Genomic DNA, 18,292 nt, shown 5'->3' on the forward strand with positions numbered 1-18,292 from the left:
TGACTTATATGCTAATTTACAGAAATTTTACCTAGTTAGCCTTGACAGGCAGGCAGACAGAAATCTAAGACCGTTAAAACAGCGGAAACTAATGGTTCCCATTTTTAGAAGCTCTTAGTTCTGTGTCATTTTCCTCTATTTTCGTATGCTGAGTATTGTTTTCTTTTGTTTGTGTTTTGGTTGTCTTTTAGTTAACGTACATTTCGAGGCTGAAGCTTGGTGACCGATCCACCGCCCTTGAACTCTCAGTTCTCAAGCAACCGGTATCGTCCGCGATTACAGTTTCCTGTCTTGCTAACTTTGGGTACGGCATTTAACAAAAAAACTTAAAGAGGACGTTGGAAATTAAAAATTATCTTGGTCAGCCATTTCGCTCATTACAATTTTTTTTACAAAGTGGGAAGATCGTGAAATTCGTGATCAGTCAACTTGAATAACTTTGGTTGGTAACTGTAATCTCTATTTGTCTAATGTAAATAACTTGTCGTGGTTATTTTGAACAATGTCATTAGTCTCTGATAACACAGCAGATAACAATACAATTTATTACTTCGACTATTTCAAAATAATTTTAGACATTAATAATTAACTGAAATGACAAAGTGGATCTATTAATAAACGAATACTTGGTGCATTACACTCGTTTCGCAATGGCCTCCAGTGTAACGTTACAAGGATTCCGTCATTGAAGATTGAGCTTTATACGATCAGGATTAAGTTTTATTATGAGTTATCTGCTGATAAATTGTCTGTCCCTACGTGTTAGATAAATGAACATTAATTCGGCATTAGTACAAGTGTGCCCTAGTTGCTCTAGTTACACTCATTGACGTCATTAGTACCTACCTACCAGTACATTCTACATGGAATTTTAAGCAAACATTCTTAATACGTTCATTCCTGAACATCATCATCATCAATTCGTACAATCCTAGACGTTATCACATCATTTCAGTCATAGGACATCCAAATTATTTCCAGTTTGGTCAGTTATTGGTAGCGGCCTGCAAATGCCTTCCTGCTGGCTTTATGAGGCTCTGTCCACCTGAATTAGATCGGTAAATTCTCCTATGTGTCCTATGATGGTCTTCGCTTATAAATTAGAAGAATATGTACCTACATCAAAATAATAACGCTTTTGTAGGTTCACAAAAAACATGAATGAAAATGGGCTACGTAAATTCTTGGATTTTTTTCCTAACCTTAACCCAAGTAAAGTTTCAACAAATTAATCTTTATTATAAAAATATCTAAATAATGGATAATTAGAAGTTCCAAATAGCACCATTAGACAGAATGTTGTAAGTGATTCACACCATTTGAGACGACCTCGGGCCCCACATGGCCCTTTGGTAAACAAACTGAGTCTACCACGCTACTGAGTGTGCTTTATTTTTTTAGGTCATCGCATAATACAATACAGTTACGGATTTCACAACTACTAATACACCATGCGAAGAATTTAGGAATAATATGGAACGCAGCTGATCCACTGAGCGTTTAATTTCTTTTGAATAAGCTGTCAATCAATGCTTAGATTTGGAAAACTTTTTGCAAGATATATTATGTACTAGTATTGTTAACAATTAATTAACTCGAAACTGATTGACTTTCGCACATCTACGGATCAATTTATTGCGTTAGCGGTTGTCCATCTCCTGCAAGAATCGGTTGAGATATCAATAAATCTGTTTATTTTTTAATAAAAATTAGATTTAATTTCTCTTTAATAATTCGCACGAAAACCTTTGTGCTATATTGTACCTAGTTAAAAATTTCGCAGCGACTTCGGCTCGCGAATTTGCCATAGAATAATCTACTTTCTAAAACAAATTGATTCGACTTTCAACAAATTGCGGCGAGGTGCGCTCGCGCAACGCCTGGCATTTGCGGTGGCGACGACGCTCTTCCTGTTTCTTGCGCTTGCGACGCTTTGTGGGGCAGATGCTTTCTCGTTTAACATTCAATGCTTATACTTATCCATAGTTTAAATCAGGCAGTCAAAACATCAAATCGGCAATGATTTATCGTTATTTAACCTTAGTATTCTCTGTCGCTTGGTAAGTGAAGGTGAAATCAAAAGCTGCTGGAAGTAAATACTTATCTAAGTAATGCTTAAGAATGTTTGAAAAATTGCAAAGATCAAGCAATTTAAAACGATAAGGTTTTAGGTAAATAGACAATGTTGATAGATATGACCTGTTTCTGAAAGAGAACAAAAAATTTTCAGGCGCTACGCGGATGAAAATCGATTCTAATTTTCAAATAAGTATGAAATATGTAACAATTGTGCTTTATTAATCTCATAAATTGCTCAGATACCTATAGCTATACTACTTCTGTTTATGAATTGATATTAAAAATAATTAAAAAAGAAAGTGGTTACGACTCATGTGTAATAGGAACATAAAGAACATAAAGCTATTATTTTGCACGTTTCTAATTAATATGCGTATTTCTATACCAGTTTCCTATTACATTAATGATTAGTCGATAGGTTAGGCTTTATTTAAAACACATTATGCGTCAAGCCTTTATGCTTTCATAATACTAGCTAGGTAATGTTTTGTTAAACTACAAGAAAAATTATTTTTTAAATACAATAACAACTTATGACCTACTCGTACAAGTGATTCTCATCAGTCATCGACGTCATAAATGTAGAGGACATTCGAACTTATAGTCAAGCGGCATATTATCTTGATAAAGCTAAGTATACTTTGTAGTAAGTTATACAGGGTGTAACACAATGCAATGGGATGCCAATTTTTTGCAATAAAAACCACCAATATCAATTTTGATGCCATCTTATTTATTAAAAAGCTTTATTACACACACAAAAAAGAAGCGGTACAAAAGGCGAACTTAATGCCATGTGGCATTATTTACCAGCTAACTTTAGGCAAAACAGAGATTTTTCATCCAACACATATGAAATATACAAATAAAGTTAGGTGCTGCCTTTCTGGTGATTGTTTACGCCTGCAGAAAGACAATAGGCATTCGTGAATGCTAGTAAAAATAGAAAAAACATCTATTCACGTAGGTGTTTGATATTGCATGAATGTAATGCAGAAAGTTATAATTATTTTAATAAACTCTACATGAAACAAACCTGAAATAAAACTTAAAAAGGGAAGCCTGAAACATCGTGAAGACCCATAGTTCTCAATAACTATTTGTTTGTTACAGGAATAATAAGAATAACAATAACTTTACAAGTAAATACACTGTAACATTTTATATTGAAGCCCTGACTCCTAAACTTTTTATAAGACCTTACTATACATACATACATAGGTATGTGATGCAATAAATAAATGAATATGAATACGAATATGAATAAACTAGTGTAAACTGTATTTCAGGAGCCAGTGGCTTCCCAGTAGGTAAATACAGACAGTTGACTGATACAATATTTAACACTACTTGTATTACCACCAAAATATATCCTTATCTTTCAAATAATAATTGTGGTCATAGGTGCAAATAACAACAGTGGTTTATCATCAACATTTGTTAATACCTCACATCATTATAAGAATTAAGATATTTTTATTGAGATATTTTTTTCTTTTATAACGAGTTAATTTAAAGAATTATACGCTCTACATACTTTAATTATTATTATCTCCCAATCACATGTATGTGTGTATCTACTTAAAAGTAAATACGAGTATATGCTCAACGAATCTATCTGCAATCAGCAGAAAGAAACCGAACATAAATATTTAAAAAAAAATTAGTCGCTGAAAATATAAGCCATTCGGTCAATAACTTATTTGAATACAAGAAGAATGATTAATAAAGTTTGTTTTCTACTGCGAATATTGATATTTCTTGACGTGTAGTATAAATATATAGAGTGTCTTCATTCGGTCACTAAATAATTCAAAGACAAAAATTATCCGTTCAATTTTAACATTCAGTCAATTTAGTTTAATTAAAAATATAGTTCAAAAGAGACACATCTCTCAGGGAGGGTGATCTTCACGAGAAACTTTCAATGCAATTTGTACTGGTTTCACAACTTCAAATTCAAATTCAGTGATTGATATTGTATTGAGCAAAATATTTTGAAAGTGCTTTATGTAATAGAGCTGATGCTTTGGCCCTCCAGCTGTGAGGAGGCTGAATTATTAGGGTCACTGTCTAGAAATTAGGATGCTCTGCCAAAAGATGTTATAGTTCTTGCAACTCACGAAGGCGAGTGAGCTTCACTTGTGTGTGTACGTGTACATGCACATAACGATAGTGTAATAGTAATAGCCTGTCAAAACTTTTGAAAAACGAACAGTAGCGAGCCACCACACATGTAAAGCTCACTCGACTTCGTGAATTGCAACAACTATAACTCAAAACATGAGCTAACAAATCAGAGGTATGATAATGAGGCATATAAGGCCATAAACCTTCTTTAGTCTGTTAAACACGAATATTATTCGTTACAACGACTAATTAAACTGCTATTACAATTGAGTAAGTTAATTACTTATTAAAGCGTAATCTAACAGATTCCGATAGTTAATAAGTTTCACAATTCTACAATAAAATATAATTTTTTTTTTTTTTTTTTATCCACAACGAGGAAGCTCTTGGCCTGTATCTCACCTGATGGTAAGTGACGATCAGGCCGAAGGTGATTATTATTATTACTATCATATAAATTAGCTATATTATAAATGCGAAAGTATCTAACTGTTTCGATATTTTCACGCCTAAATCGCTAAAATGTATCTGGATTAACTGGATTACAATAGAATTGGGTCTGGCTGAAAAAAATACGAGTATTAGTCCTGAAAAGCGTTTCATTTACAGTGCAGTAAATTACTCTCTAAAAGTATGAATAGTTAGTTAAAAAAAAATTGACTCTTTTAATGCGAACAGCTAGGGACTGGAATTCGCTGCCTGCTGCTGTCTTTCCTGAACACTATAATCCGGGCCTTATTCAAGGCGAGAGAGAATACGTACCATCCTAGACTGCATCTCACTTAACACTAGGTGCGATTGCGGTCAAATACCTGCATTGTCTTGCATAAAAAAAACATAGTCATAAAACAAACGAATTACAAAACACAATTAGTTCTACATACGTAGTCACATGCATAGCTGAGATTAGTGGGTAACAACTAATGTTATCCGTTCGTCAGCGCGATAATCGCCGCTGTAATCGATAGCTAGATAGAGCGTAGATGCGTAATGCTCTCTATGAGCAGTCTTAATATTCACAACAGAAAATTATGTATTATTACTAACATTAACACAAAAGCCAACACCACTGTAAAACCTTCCGGCGGTATTGGTATAGGACAAACAAAAAGTTAGAAGAAGCCATAGATTCCCAAACTAAGTGAAATAAGCGTTGAAACGCAACGAAATGGAGCTGCCTTACCGGCGGCGTTTATTGCATAAACGAACCGCCAGCATAACATTTCGACTTGATACTAGTAATTGAGACGAATCAATGTGTCAACGACATCATGTGTGTACAATCATCAAAGTTAATGGCATTTTTTTCCTTTTGCATACGGTAATAGGGCTCAAAATGTAACTTGAGTTGCTGCTAGCGTGGAGAAACCATTGAGCAACCTTTTGGCAGTTGTCTATGGTCTATGGGTGATGACTGTGAGTGGATACGGATGAGTAATGCTTTTTATTATTGTGAGAGAGTCGCTTGACACGTTTTCTAAACGGTGGAGAGATAAATATACAGGGTGTTTCTTGTAAGGTGTCAAGCCGAAGGCAGGTGATAGGTGAGGACTAGACCTATCGATTTCACCCCCATGTATGTTCTACGATTTTTCATAGTTTAGAAATTATCGTCAATTTTGTGATTTTTTCAAATTGTATGACCCAGTAGGCTTTAAATTTTTTTATCTTTTTTTTGGGTCGACTTTTCTCAGATTTCTTTTTTTTTGACAGATTCCCTATTAATTGCAGATTTTTGAAAAAAATAATCAACTTCCTATCTTTGATGCAAGATACAAAATTTTTGCTAGAAACATAAAAAATATGCTATTAGCGGAACATTCTAAAATTTTCAACTTAAAAGTTAAAAAAAAAGAAGAAATTCCATAGGTACAAAATAATTTTAAAAACTGCGCAGTTTTCTCAACTTTCATAATAACACAAAAAAACATGTACTTAATAGGCCATTATTTTCTGTAATCGCTCCACTAATGTGGTAAGTCGGAGATTCCGTTACATCTTTTTGACTTTCTTAGGACTAACTAATGATTGCAATTCTCTAAGTTTACGTTACTTAGAACACATTTAAAGACAATAACTGAACAGAACATTTTTTTATCCACAACGAGGAATCTCTTGCCCTTCATCTGACCTGATGAAAACTGATGGATGATCAGCGAGCTTCACTCGGAATCCTAAACCACAGAGGAATTGGCTGTCCTAAATAGGTGGCCTTACCACTAGACCACAGTGGTGGTTGTTACTTTACGATTAAATTCGATATAACTACCTACATATTAGAGTGTGAGAGAAAGGGAAAGAGTTTGTGTGTGTGTGTGTGTGTGTGTGTGTGTGTGTGTGTGTGCAGTGCCGTTACTAGCCTTTTATGCGCCCGGTGCGAGAAATATAAAAAATGTAACCTTCTGTTATGTTTAAATGCAGTTTATGACATAATTTTTTAAATTGTCACTATTAATTTTTTTTACTGAATAACCTGTAAAAGTTAATTCTACAATTTCTGAAAAATCACCTAAAAGTAACCTTTTCATTAGTGTAACCTAAAAGTAACCAATGCAGTTCAAAAGTAACCTTCTGGCAACACTGCGGCTATCTGAATGCGTGATTCTCGATAATCTCGATGTATCGGGGAATCCCCGAACATTGGGTGGGAAGGCGCGGCAGAATGGAACGTTTGTGAATCGTTTAGTTTTGTAAGTCATCCTTTTCACTCTTGTCAAACGATGAATTTTCTATCTATCTCTCGCACGCTAGTGCGTCAGTAACGCCGCACGTAGTTAATGAATAAAATCAAAGATAAAGGGAGGACCAATGAATGTGGCTGACAGCAATGACAGCGTAACGTGAACTATATTATGTACATCTCGTCAGCTAGATTGACAGATTTGCTTAGAACTTCTAAGTTAGAAGTGGCGCCCTCCAAATGAATATAGACAGAAATTGTCTCATAGTTACGGTATAGGTACTTTTGTTTGTGTATGTAATGTTGCGAGCAAGACAAGGTGGATTTATATTTGTCTGATGTGTCGTGACGTGACGCGTCAGAACTGTATCGGTTCCATACATAAGCCATCACAACACAACACGTTACGCACTAGTGTGAACGTTACCATCCTACTAATATTATAAACGCGAAAGTTTGTATGGATGATGGATGGATGTTTGTTACTCTTTCACGCAAAAACTACTGAATGGATTTTAATGAAACTTTACAATAATATAGCTTATACATCAGAATAACACATAGGCTACAATTTATAAACATATTGTTCGAAATACTAATCTTGCGCAGACGAAGTCGCGGGCACCAGCTAGTACTAAATGTATGAAACCGATACCGTTCTGACGCGTCACGTCACGACACATCAGACAAATATAAAACCACCTTTACAAGTGTTGTTGTTTCAAGATCGCTTGAAAAATGCCATATAGATATAGATAGTACAGAGGGCGCGTCTACACCATATTCGCAATAAAACAAAATGTACCTACTAACTACCATGCATGAAACAAAACTAGATACTGGTCTGGTCATTTCTGCGCCCCTCCAGGGTCTGCGCCCTGTGCCTGGGCACCGCTGGCACCGCCCTAGTTACGGCACTGTGTGTGTGTGTGTGTGTGAGAGAGAGAGAGAGATAAAGAGAGAGAGAGAGAGAGAGCAAAAATGGGTGTAATGATTTATTTTAAAGTAAATGTTCATAATGTCCGCCGTTGACCTGAATGCACATTCGACAACGACGCAAAAAAAATCTTCGTAAAACCTTCTTCTTCATTTTAATTTGGTTTTGTGCTTCAGTCAGCTTTGTCCGCAGTTCATCAATATTTTCATATTCCCTATTGTATACCAGATGAAGGGCAAGAGCTTCCTCGTTGTGGATAAAACAATGTTCTGTTTGTCTCTAAATGTGTTCTACATAACGTAAACTTAAGGGATTGCAAACATTACTTAGTCCTAAGAAAGTCAAAAACATGTAACGGAATCTCCGACTTACCACTTTAGTGGAGCGATTACAGAAAATAATGGCCTATTAAGTACATGTTTTTTTGTGTTATTATGAAAGTTCAGAAAACTGCGCAGTTTTTAAAATTATTTTGGACCTATGGAATTTTGTTTTTTTTTTTTTAACTTTTAAGTTGAAAATTTTAGAATGTTCCGCTAAAAGCATATTTTTTATGTTTCTAGCAAAAATTTTGTATCTTGCATCAAAGATAGGAAGTTGATAATTTTTTTCAAAAATCTGCAATTAATAGGGAATCTGTCAAAAAAAAGAAATCTGAGAAAAGTCGACCCAAAAAAAAGATAAAAAAATTTAAAGCCTACTAGGTCATACAATTTGAAAAAATCACAAAATTAACGATAACTTCTAAACTATGAAAAATCGTAAAACATACATGGGGGTGAAATCGATAGGTCTAGTCCTCACCTATCACCTGCCTTCGGCTTGACACCTTACAAGAAACACCCTGTATACATGGTATACACCTGCTTGATTATGCAAATGCAGAAGTGGAAACGTCAGTGCCTGATGACGCTAAAGGAAGCCTGATAGTGATGACCTGTAACACAAGTATTTCATACTAAGTTCCTGAAGTTATTAAGAAATTGATTCCCACAACAGTCTCACACAAACTTAAATTATTTAATGGACTTGTGTGTAAAATAAATTATGTGATTTAGATAAATGTCTTATTTTTATAGATTAGTTATTGTTTTGGATTAACGCTGTTTAGATTGATATCCTTCAAATAATGTTCTGTGTGGCCGATAAGATAATTTAAAACCCACTTGCTACGTATTCTTAGATATTATTGTTCACGTAAAACATTAGTTTTAAAATTAACTAAAGTTGCGCAAAATAATTTCGTTGTAGACCTTGTCGCAGAAAGTAGCGCTTTGGAAATCAATAATTAGCTGTTCAATAAAGCTTAAATGACCCTGAAGTAATTTTATTAATGATCGATGGAAACATTTTCGAAGATATGATAAGTAATATTGATTAGGTATATGAACTGACTGACTGATATTTCAGTTTTCAATTTCCACATTTTTCAGGAAGAAAATTTTGCCACTTTTTCAATTATTTATTGTTATAAGTCTATGTTAAAGCAAACCATGATGAAATTTTTTTAACTCTACATAATTTTAACGCCTTATGTTTTGTACCTTTTATAGCAAATATTTTAAGTTTTATTTATATTAATTAACAAACTCAGAGTACAAATTGGCTCTTTCACAAATGAATGCATTATAACAGGTGCTGTTCATACGCCCCTTCGTTACATCCACCTGCTGGGCTGCTGTTAATCCGTTAGACAGATGTTTCATGCAAATTATTCCTTACTCATTTTATAAAATGGCCTTAAGATATAGTTTAGTCAAGTAGGAAGCTTGGAAGGTCAAAATTTTTACTTATGGTACTCTGAAACTTTTGGCGACACAAAAGAATGCAATTAAGTACTTATTTGCCCTTGAATTTTCGATATTAGCTCTCTCTGTTTCTCCTTTATAATTAAAGAAACCAACAGATAGAGCCGGGACAGGCTAGTAAAAGTCAGCGAATTTTAATTATTTCAAAATCATAATATTATTAGTAAAACTACTTATGTATATCCCAGCGCTGTAATAACACTGGCACATCGTAAGCAGTTGTGCTCGATGTGAAAATAGGAAAGGAAAACAAAAATGTTCAAGGATTGTCCTTGTAGAGTTTTTGAAAATCTGTGTACTGAAAACGAATCTATACATTACATGGAATACGACCAATTAAAACAAACACCACTTTATTTATTTGTAATAGATGCTATTTTTCGACAAAATTGTAAGCAGTCTGATGTGCTTTTTCTGTACTAATTAATTATCACTAGCCTACAATGAAATGTACGAAATCAATTGAACCTTGAACGTTGGAATAAGATACAACGTACCCGTCGTGTAATTATAATTCTTTGGTCCCAGGAAATAAGACCGAAACAGAGAACTCAAATTAATAATTATGCCCATATTTGGGTAAATTGTTAGTGGAGCGAGCAGTCTCGCTCTACTGCAGACTTGAATCAACCGTGAAGATCTAGCGATAGGCAACTATTGTTGGATTCAATTTATTTTGTATAAAAGCTTTTGTTGGTCAAATCTGTAATTTATTTACGAGGAATAACCGCATCCTTTCCATGTTGCCCGGTTGGTAGCGGCCTGCGTCCAGCGTTTTCCTGCCGCTACCAACCGGGCAACATGGAAAGCATTGGGGGACGCCTTTGTTCAGCAGTGGACGTCCTATGGCTGAAATGATGATGATGATGAACCTCATCCTGTTATTTAAGGAATGCAGTTACATTATGTGACATTAATTTTATTGTATACATTACCCACTTACATAAAAGATATGAATGCGTAATAGACTCGTAAATAAAAACAATTACATACTTCCGAAGCAAGCTAAACGTTAGGCATGGTTATTTAACAAATTAATTTAATTTATTTAGTGCGTAAAACGTTAGCGTTACCATGTCATAACAATTTTTTTCCCTTTACGATTTTTTTTCCTCCTTTCAACTTAAGTATTGAACAATTCCTTCAGCTAGGGTAGAGCGTAGTCTCTACTAAAGGAGGACTAAGTACGTATTTAAAATGTAGAGAAGAGACTCAAAGTAGGTTTTACAGTTAACCCAAAACTTTTAGCACTAGATCCGTTCAGACAAGCTGTACCATATTTGCCTGTAGTGCCTTTGTCACGATCGGCATATACTTTTTATGTAGATAGAGTCTTAGAGCAGACGACCAAATTTGATTATTTACAAAGCGTTGCGAAAACCATACAATAGACCTCAAGGCTCAATGGCACTTTCGCTGTGATATAACTTTGCATTCAGAAAAGATCATAGGTTATTTTTCATAGTGCACTAACTTTTCAATGGTTCCCACATAAAAATTGAGACTGATTTCTCTTACCCATTTTTCAAAATGACAAGGCTGATTATACGTAGATGAAGTTAATATAAATTGCCCCTGTTTCAGGCTAACCAAAATGTTATACACCTATATTTATAAGTACTCGTATGTAGAAGGTTACAAGTCCGGTAATTGAAGTTAATAAAATACTTTGAGTGTCGTAACAATAGGAAGAACAATGGAAGGCTTATAAATTGCACTGTGCAATGTCTAGAGGATAGCTCGTTATGTATCACTTTTATTGTGCCTATTTCAGATCCTGATGATAAAATCTAAAGGTCTTACTTCCGCAAAGTTTTGATTCGTGAAAAATGTAGGTACATACTTGGAAACGTAATTGATCTGCAATGTCTTTGGAAGAAACAATTTTATTGCTGACCTTCAGACACTCGTGAATACCCGAAAGTACGATTGATTTACAGCTAATTATCATGCAAGATAAAATCACTTTCTTTGCAAAATTAATCTTCGTACAAAAAGTGCGAGCCAAAACTTGATTGATTGCCAATGGCAGCGACCGGTCGAAGCACTTTCTCCTGGCTGGAACATTTTGATTTTTTTGTACAATTAGACATGTTACATCTGCAGCGATAACATTAGTTAATTTGGTCTGCTATCGGTGAGTAATCGAAAGAAATGAGATTGAAATTATTTAGATTGTTGTGGACGGCGGTGCATGGCGCGCCGGTGACTGCCGCGGTGGTGCGAGCGAGCGTCAGTCCGCATTCAACAGCCGCAGGGGCGGCCACGCGCATCGAAACACCTTCCAATACCAATAAAGTATGACAATCATGGAATAGAAACGACGCCGCCGTCGTCAGTGACTGTGCCGCCATGAGCGAGGATCAGGAACAGTGCGACTCTTTCAACTCCTGGGAGCTGAACGGCTTGAACTCTCTGGACCTTTGGGACTACACCGTCGAGCTGGAGTGCCTGCAAGGAACCGAAGGTTAGTTTCGCAAGGCTGTGTGAGAGGCGTCGATTCGCAATGCACAAAAATAAATGGAGTTTCAACCATGGAGGATTGCGCTGGTTTTGTTACGCAGCGGTTTATAGTTTTTTTCCCGTTGGGGCCCGTTGCTGGCCGGATCGCTTCATTAATGTAAGTTTTAATTGGTTCCATTGAATCATGCTGTTGTTCATTAAAGTACGTAATTATAAGGCAAAGCCAACTTTTAAAGAACCTTTGGAAGTCAGAGTCACGTGCAATGAAGGTCGTGGATTTCGTTGCAAAAAGTAATAATCTCCAGTTGGTAAACTTTTTAATGCATTCATTAACGAATAGGCACTAAAATAGTTGAATAACTTAATTACAAACTTGAACATTTACAAGTTAATTACTTCGTATGCTTCATTACTTTCAAACTATTCCATACAATCACGGATGCATTTAGGTTAGCTAAAGAGAGTAAATATTGGCACTGTCAGAGATAACGCATGCACTTTGCCTTTATCACGTATACCCAACTGATAGCAATGTAATTACTTACTCAAGACAGATAAGCAGACAACCAAAATTGCAAACGCTGTTAATACAGCACATTCATAAGTGATATATTGAAGTTTAGACAACAATTAGCTAATTAATTTGTAAGTAGCTAAAATTAGTTGTTTATTGTGTAGTTAGTTATAATTTTATTGTTATGAGCACGTAGGAAAGCAAATCTACTTAAGCGATAATCTCAAGTGCACGCAAAAATAAAGACACAAAAAGTTTAAACAGTGTCTCTGAAATTAAATAAAGAATCCGAAATATTAATGTTACAAATCTCAGACAAAGCTACGGAGTGAGTAACTTGACGTAACCAAATAAAAATGCAAAAACTTCGACATTAAAACGTTAATTGCAACATTTTAATTTTCATTTAGCACTACTCTTGCCAGTTTAGTGCCTGCAAACATCTACTTATTATACAGCTATGAGCCTATGAGTATAAAACCTCTAATGCTAGAAAACGCAGTAGGCATGATCTCTACTATAAATTGATTTTTTCGAGTCTTTAATTCTAAAGTTAACTCCACATTTCCAAAAAGTTATTGGTAAATAATCTTTTGGCAGATCAGTACCTATCGTAGAAAGTGACGGTACCTGATAACGTATTGCACTAAGAAGTCGTGACTAAGTTTTGATCGTGAAAGCAGACGATTGAAGCGATTATGCTGTGTCTCTATACCCTGTAAGTCTTTGGTTAAAGCAACTCAGAATGTTAAGAACATATTCCTGTTTAATTTTAAGAGTAGAGCTAAACAAATTATTTCTAGTCTTAGTTGCGAGAGTTTTCAATGTAGTCATAGCTGGATTGCAACATCTTACTTTAACTTTAACAAACGTCAAAAGTCTGTCAAACTCCATACAAAAATCACCGGTTATCGTCATAGTTACGGTCAAAGTTAGGTGGTGCAACTCAGCATTAGCGTTGGCCGCATAACCGCTCGTAATGTGACTTTTTACTGCACCAATCTCAGTGAGTATTATTTCTTACGTACTACGCATAATTGAAGTTAAGTGAAGTTAACACAGACGCGGCACATCAAGCTTACAATTGCGGTATCTTATGTAGCTGGAATAAGTGCCATTTTGTACACATGTATAAAGTTGTGCACTGTCTGTACCTACTAAACAAAGGACAGTAAATTTAATTTCTGCAGTTGTAACAATTGTATATTAGTTAGTAGGTACTACATAATTGGAAACGCACTTTCTCGTCTGACATTTAGCTGATAGAAAATGAAATTAAATTCAATATTTTTATATTGGTATCATACAAACTAACATTTATTTTACTCTATGTTTCCATTTCATTTAATCTTTTTTTTTTGGTTGTCATGTAAACGTACGGTATGTGAGCAAACACGACGTTATTCCAGAACCAGTAATCTTAGATTATAATTAGAGCCAGTAAAATTATACTTAGCTATACAATAAAACGTATTATTGTCTAGCTTTTTAATTACTCGGTGAACAAACTTCATAGAATGTCGTAGTAATGTTGTTGAGTAATATACTCTTGATGCGAATGTCCAGTTTGATCTCAGGTAGGCAAATTTTTAAATATTCATTTGATTTAATGTTTCCTGTTTGTTTTTAACTACATATTAGAACAATATTGTTGAACAGCCGTCATTATCAATGTAATTAAGCCATGTCAGACGTCTAGGGCACCATCAGGACTGTGCGTAGTTGTATTCCACACACCCACACGATAGAAGAAACGCTCAAGGGGACTATGCCTCGACAATCAGCCATTCGAATCCTTATAGATGGCACTGATTAGCTGATAAAAGTCCCCAAAGCTACTACACAAACAGAAATGTTTTCTGTGTATAAACGGGCTGCAACGGCGCACCAAGTCTTTACATTGAGAGCAAGATCAGTCAATTACTAAATTAATAAAGTTACTGGACTAGAAACTACGCTTCTTGTTACTGTTATTATTGGTCATTATTAAGTATAACTTTGTTGAGTACAGATTCCATATTTTCTAACTGGAAATTTGATGTTGATCTATTTATTGTTTCTGCACCATTAAGACACCTACACTAGGGTAGGAATTATTTCTCGAAATGCTTATTAATGTACAGTACGCCTAGCACGAAAAACTTTCCGAGTTCGAATCGTTTGCGTTATTCGAATCGCCATCAAAAGATTTAGTACGAAAACTACAACAGCGCCCTTGTGAACGTGTCGTAAAGTGAACTTAGTATGAGAAATGGTTGCACGAAACTTAGGCATTTTGAGAATCAAAATTGTCACGTTATCGTTTAATTCGAAGGTTGAGTATCGAATTTTGTCGAATACGTAATCGATTCGAAGACGAAAGTTGTTGATGCTAGAGGTACAGCAGATGATAAGAACGAAGTTACGTTAATAAGAATTGGTTAAATAGATAGGTATATTTTAGAGCCTACAAGGACAGTTTTGCCAATCATAGGCCATAAAATAGTCAAAAACGAGTTTACTAATGCTGTGCAAAAATTGATACGCGTACTTTGTCCAGGCAACCATTGGCATTCAAGGCCTCCTATTTTCGTACATAATAACCCTTGTTTATTACAAATTGAATGTACCTTGAACCTCTGTCATTGTAATGATTTACTAAGTTAGGTATTCGAGTCATCAAATCAGCAAAAATGGTGCGAGAAAGTTCCGCGCGTCCGTGAGCTTAGGTACTTTTCTCAAATCGGTACCGAGTAATTGGTAGGTAAGACGCATTGTTGTAGCTAATACATCATAGATAGTGCTTGTTAAATATAAACTTAGAATAAAACAAAACTGCCGACAGGAGAAAATTTATAAAATGCGTGAAAATTGTTAGCTGAATAAAAAGATAAGTTAACCATTACGAGAAGTTTAATTGTTATTTGTAAACTTCAAAACTTTGTTTCAAGAGTCGGTGACCTATAATTAATACGCTATCAAACAATTGTATACTAATGTGTCCCGTTTAGCCGATACCAGACAGGTTAAGTGTTTTTTTTTCATAATATACAAGTCATAATTAACACGTCCAGTTACGATTTTTTATCGATACAGAATACATAATACTCGTAAACTAGTGCTGTCTTCACTGGCGCATAACCAATTTAAATATTTTTTAACTTCATCAAGCAGCTTTTTATATGAGAATCAGTTATGTTTTATGACAGCAATTCACGCAATTTTGGACGTGTTAATAATAATTCATTTAATTACGCTATTTTTAGCTAATTTCTTTGCATACCTAATTGTTAAATTAGTTGTAAAAAAAATCAAAAATAGGTAATATTATTTCATAGCGTCATAGCTAATTGCAGCAATACATACACGACCTTGTGTAATAATACCTTTATGTGCTCATAAAATATTATTTAAAACAAATATTTGAGTCCTACAAACATGCACAACTGCGACCTCAGATGGCAAGCATGCTTTTAATAATATGTCTGTAATTTCCAATGCGCCTCAATGTCGAGGTATTTACAATGCAACTGAAACAATAAATTAATTGTAACACACAACCGCAAAACATTGAGTGAAGCCTGTTTTTTGGAGCGAGAAATATTTCCCCAGTAACATCTTCTGTTACAATTCATCTCGTTACAAATAACACGTTTCTTGCAATCTGTTTAATTACGCTCGGCAACACCAAATATTTAACAATGGCTGCGGATATTGTCCACGGTTTGAATGAATTTGCATTACTTTTATAGTAACGCACTTTTCGATTGATTACAGTCTTGCACTTTCCTATAACTCTCCGTTCATTATGGTCGCAATTTCACTTTAATAGACGGAACTTTCATCTTATAAAACGCCTGTAGTACGGCATACGTTGGTTCATTCATTGACCTCAATATTACAATAAATAATTTTGACGTTTTGTTCTGTCGGCAAGGTTAGTGGTCTGTGTGCCTTTCACGGGGCAATCGGTGTGTTGCTGATGCAATGCTCCTCGAGATCGATGGAGAAGTTGATGGAGCGGTGTTGAGCTAGCAATGTGTCGCGTGCTGTCGAGATATATCTATGCTCGTGTATTGTCTTAGTCCGAGGCATAGCGTTGCGCCAGCTAGTGGTCAATTACTGTCCATGGCTGTTGCAACGTCGGAACTCTCAAGCGGTGGTATTTCGAGTAATTACCCAGTTTTTGTTCTATCTCTGTCACGTCAGCGCTTTTACCTCGTCTTCTGGTAACGGTTCGAGGCTGTTACGTGGACGTCATAATAATAACTTTGTCGCATGAATATTTACGACCTACCGTTATGAATCAGTACCTACACAATAGAATTGAACTGCGAAAACATACCTAAGACAATCTGACCGTAGAGATTCTTTAAGCTATGCTATTTTAATTTAAAATTTCTTTGATGTTCTTCTGATGTCATGAAAGAGAAAAGGATGTTGATGATGTTTCTTTCAGTAACAATGTCGTTTTCATGGTCGTTTTATTGTCCACAGATTTGCAGTTAGCAGCAGAACTCGGAAAAACGTTGTTGGAACGAAATAAAGAACTCGAGACAGCCCTACGTCAACATCAAAATGTCATCGAGGATCAAGCACAGGAAATCGAAGTAAGATATTTGACTCAACAGTCCATATGTAGGCTTGATCCTCCATTTGCCTATAAGTAGTACCTAAGTACCCCTTCAAAGGTAGAAAACACGACCCTTTATCAATATTAGATTATTTATTGCCCCGAAGCAGTGGCAGGGTTAATACTGGGACGTGTAAAAGTGCTTTTAAAAGCCTACTTACAAAAATAAATAAGTTTTATGAGAGAGATTTTCATGAGTATTTTAGAGGGTCATGTTTTCTGCAGTGGAGACCAAAACAACTGATGATGTTTATGATTTAAATTTCACTTCACATCATTTCTTCGAGCATGCTCAATTAGGGATTATGCCCTCCATCTAAGGTACCTATTACAACGACTTCCGTACCAATTAACATAGTCGACGCAATAGTTTAACTTGGTTGAAGTAATTAAAGAGCATCATGTACAGTTTATTGCCCTACCCACGTAATAAACGCTCATAAAAGCAAAACAAAAGAGCCGTAACTTGTAACATGGAAAACCGTGAATAAATAGCCCTAATAAGACGTATAAAACACATCCAAAGGGCAGTTAAAGGTAAGTAGAGTCGTAGGTCGCAATCTACATTAACTAAATGACGTCCAGTCAAAAAAAAATTCAAAATTTCTTTATTTTCTTATAAGACACATTTACAGGGGTTGGGTGTCTCCTTTTAAGTTTAGAAAACCTGTATTAGGAGACGCCCGCTCTTTCGATCAGTTTTATACAGGGTGTTAGGTAAATGGGTATATGAGCCGACACTAGCCTATGTTAACATGGGCATATAAATGGTATGGTGAAGTCAGAAAATTGATATCTCCATTTTAATTATTTTAATTTTCATACAAATCAGATTTTATAAAATTTATTTTGTATGAAAATTAAAAAAATTAAAATGATGATATCAAATTTCAGACTTCACCATACCATTTATATGCCCATGTTAACATGGGCTAGTGTCGGCTCATATACCCATTTACCTAACACCCTGTATATTAAGAAAATAAAATAAAAATTTTTGACATGATTTTTTACTTAACACCAAATTAATTAGTAGCAAAAGTTGTTTGAGTATGAGATATTGTGTGTG

The 18,292-nt window shown here is 35.1% G+C and overlaps 1 protein-coding gene across 3 annotated transcripts in view; it reads left to right on the forward strand.

The window, feature by feature from the left end:
* Positions 1–18,292, forward strand: part of LOC135071706 (cerebellar degeneration-related protein 2-like) — a 105,398-nt gene that overhangs the window by 78,922 nt on the left and 8,184 nt on the right. For 2 of the 3 annotated variants that reach the window (XM_063965487.1, XM_063965486.1), the window contains exon 2: positions 17,088–17,200. In XM_063965487.1, the coding sequence (XP_063821557.1) occupies positions 17,088–17,200 (113 nt within the window). Of the gene's footprint in view, positions 1–11,839; positions 12,102–17,087; positions 17,201–18,292 lie in introns of those variants that run through there. The other variant, XM_063965485.1, reaches the window with a different exon arrangement.

Source organism: Ostrinia nubilalis, chromosome 5 (genome assembly GCF_963855985.1).
Source record: "Ostrinia nubilalis chromosome 5, ilOstNubi1.1, whole genome shotgun sequence".
Taxonomy (NCBI): Eukaryota; Metazoa; Arthropoda; class Insecta; order Lepidoptera; family Crambidae; genus Ostrinia; species Ostrinia nubilalis.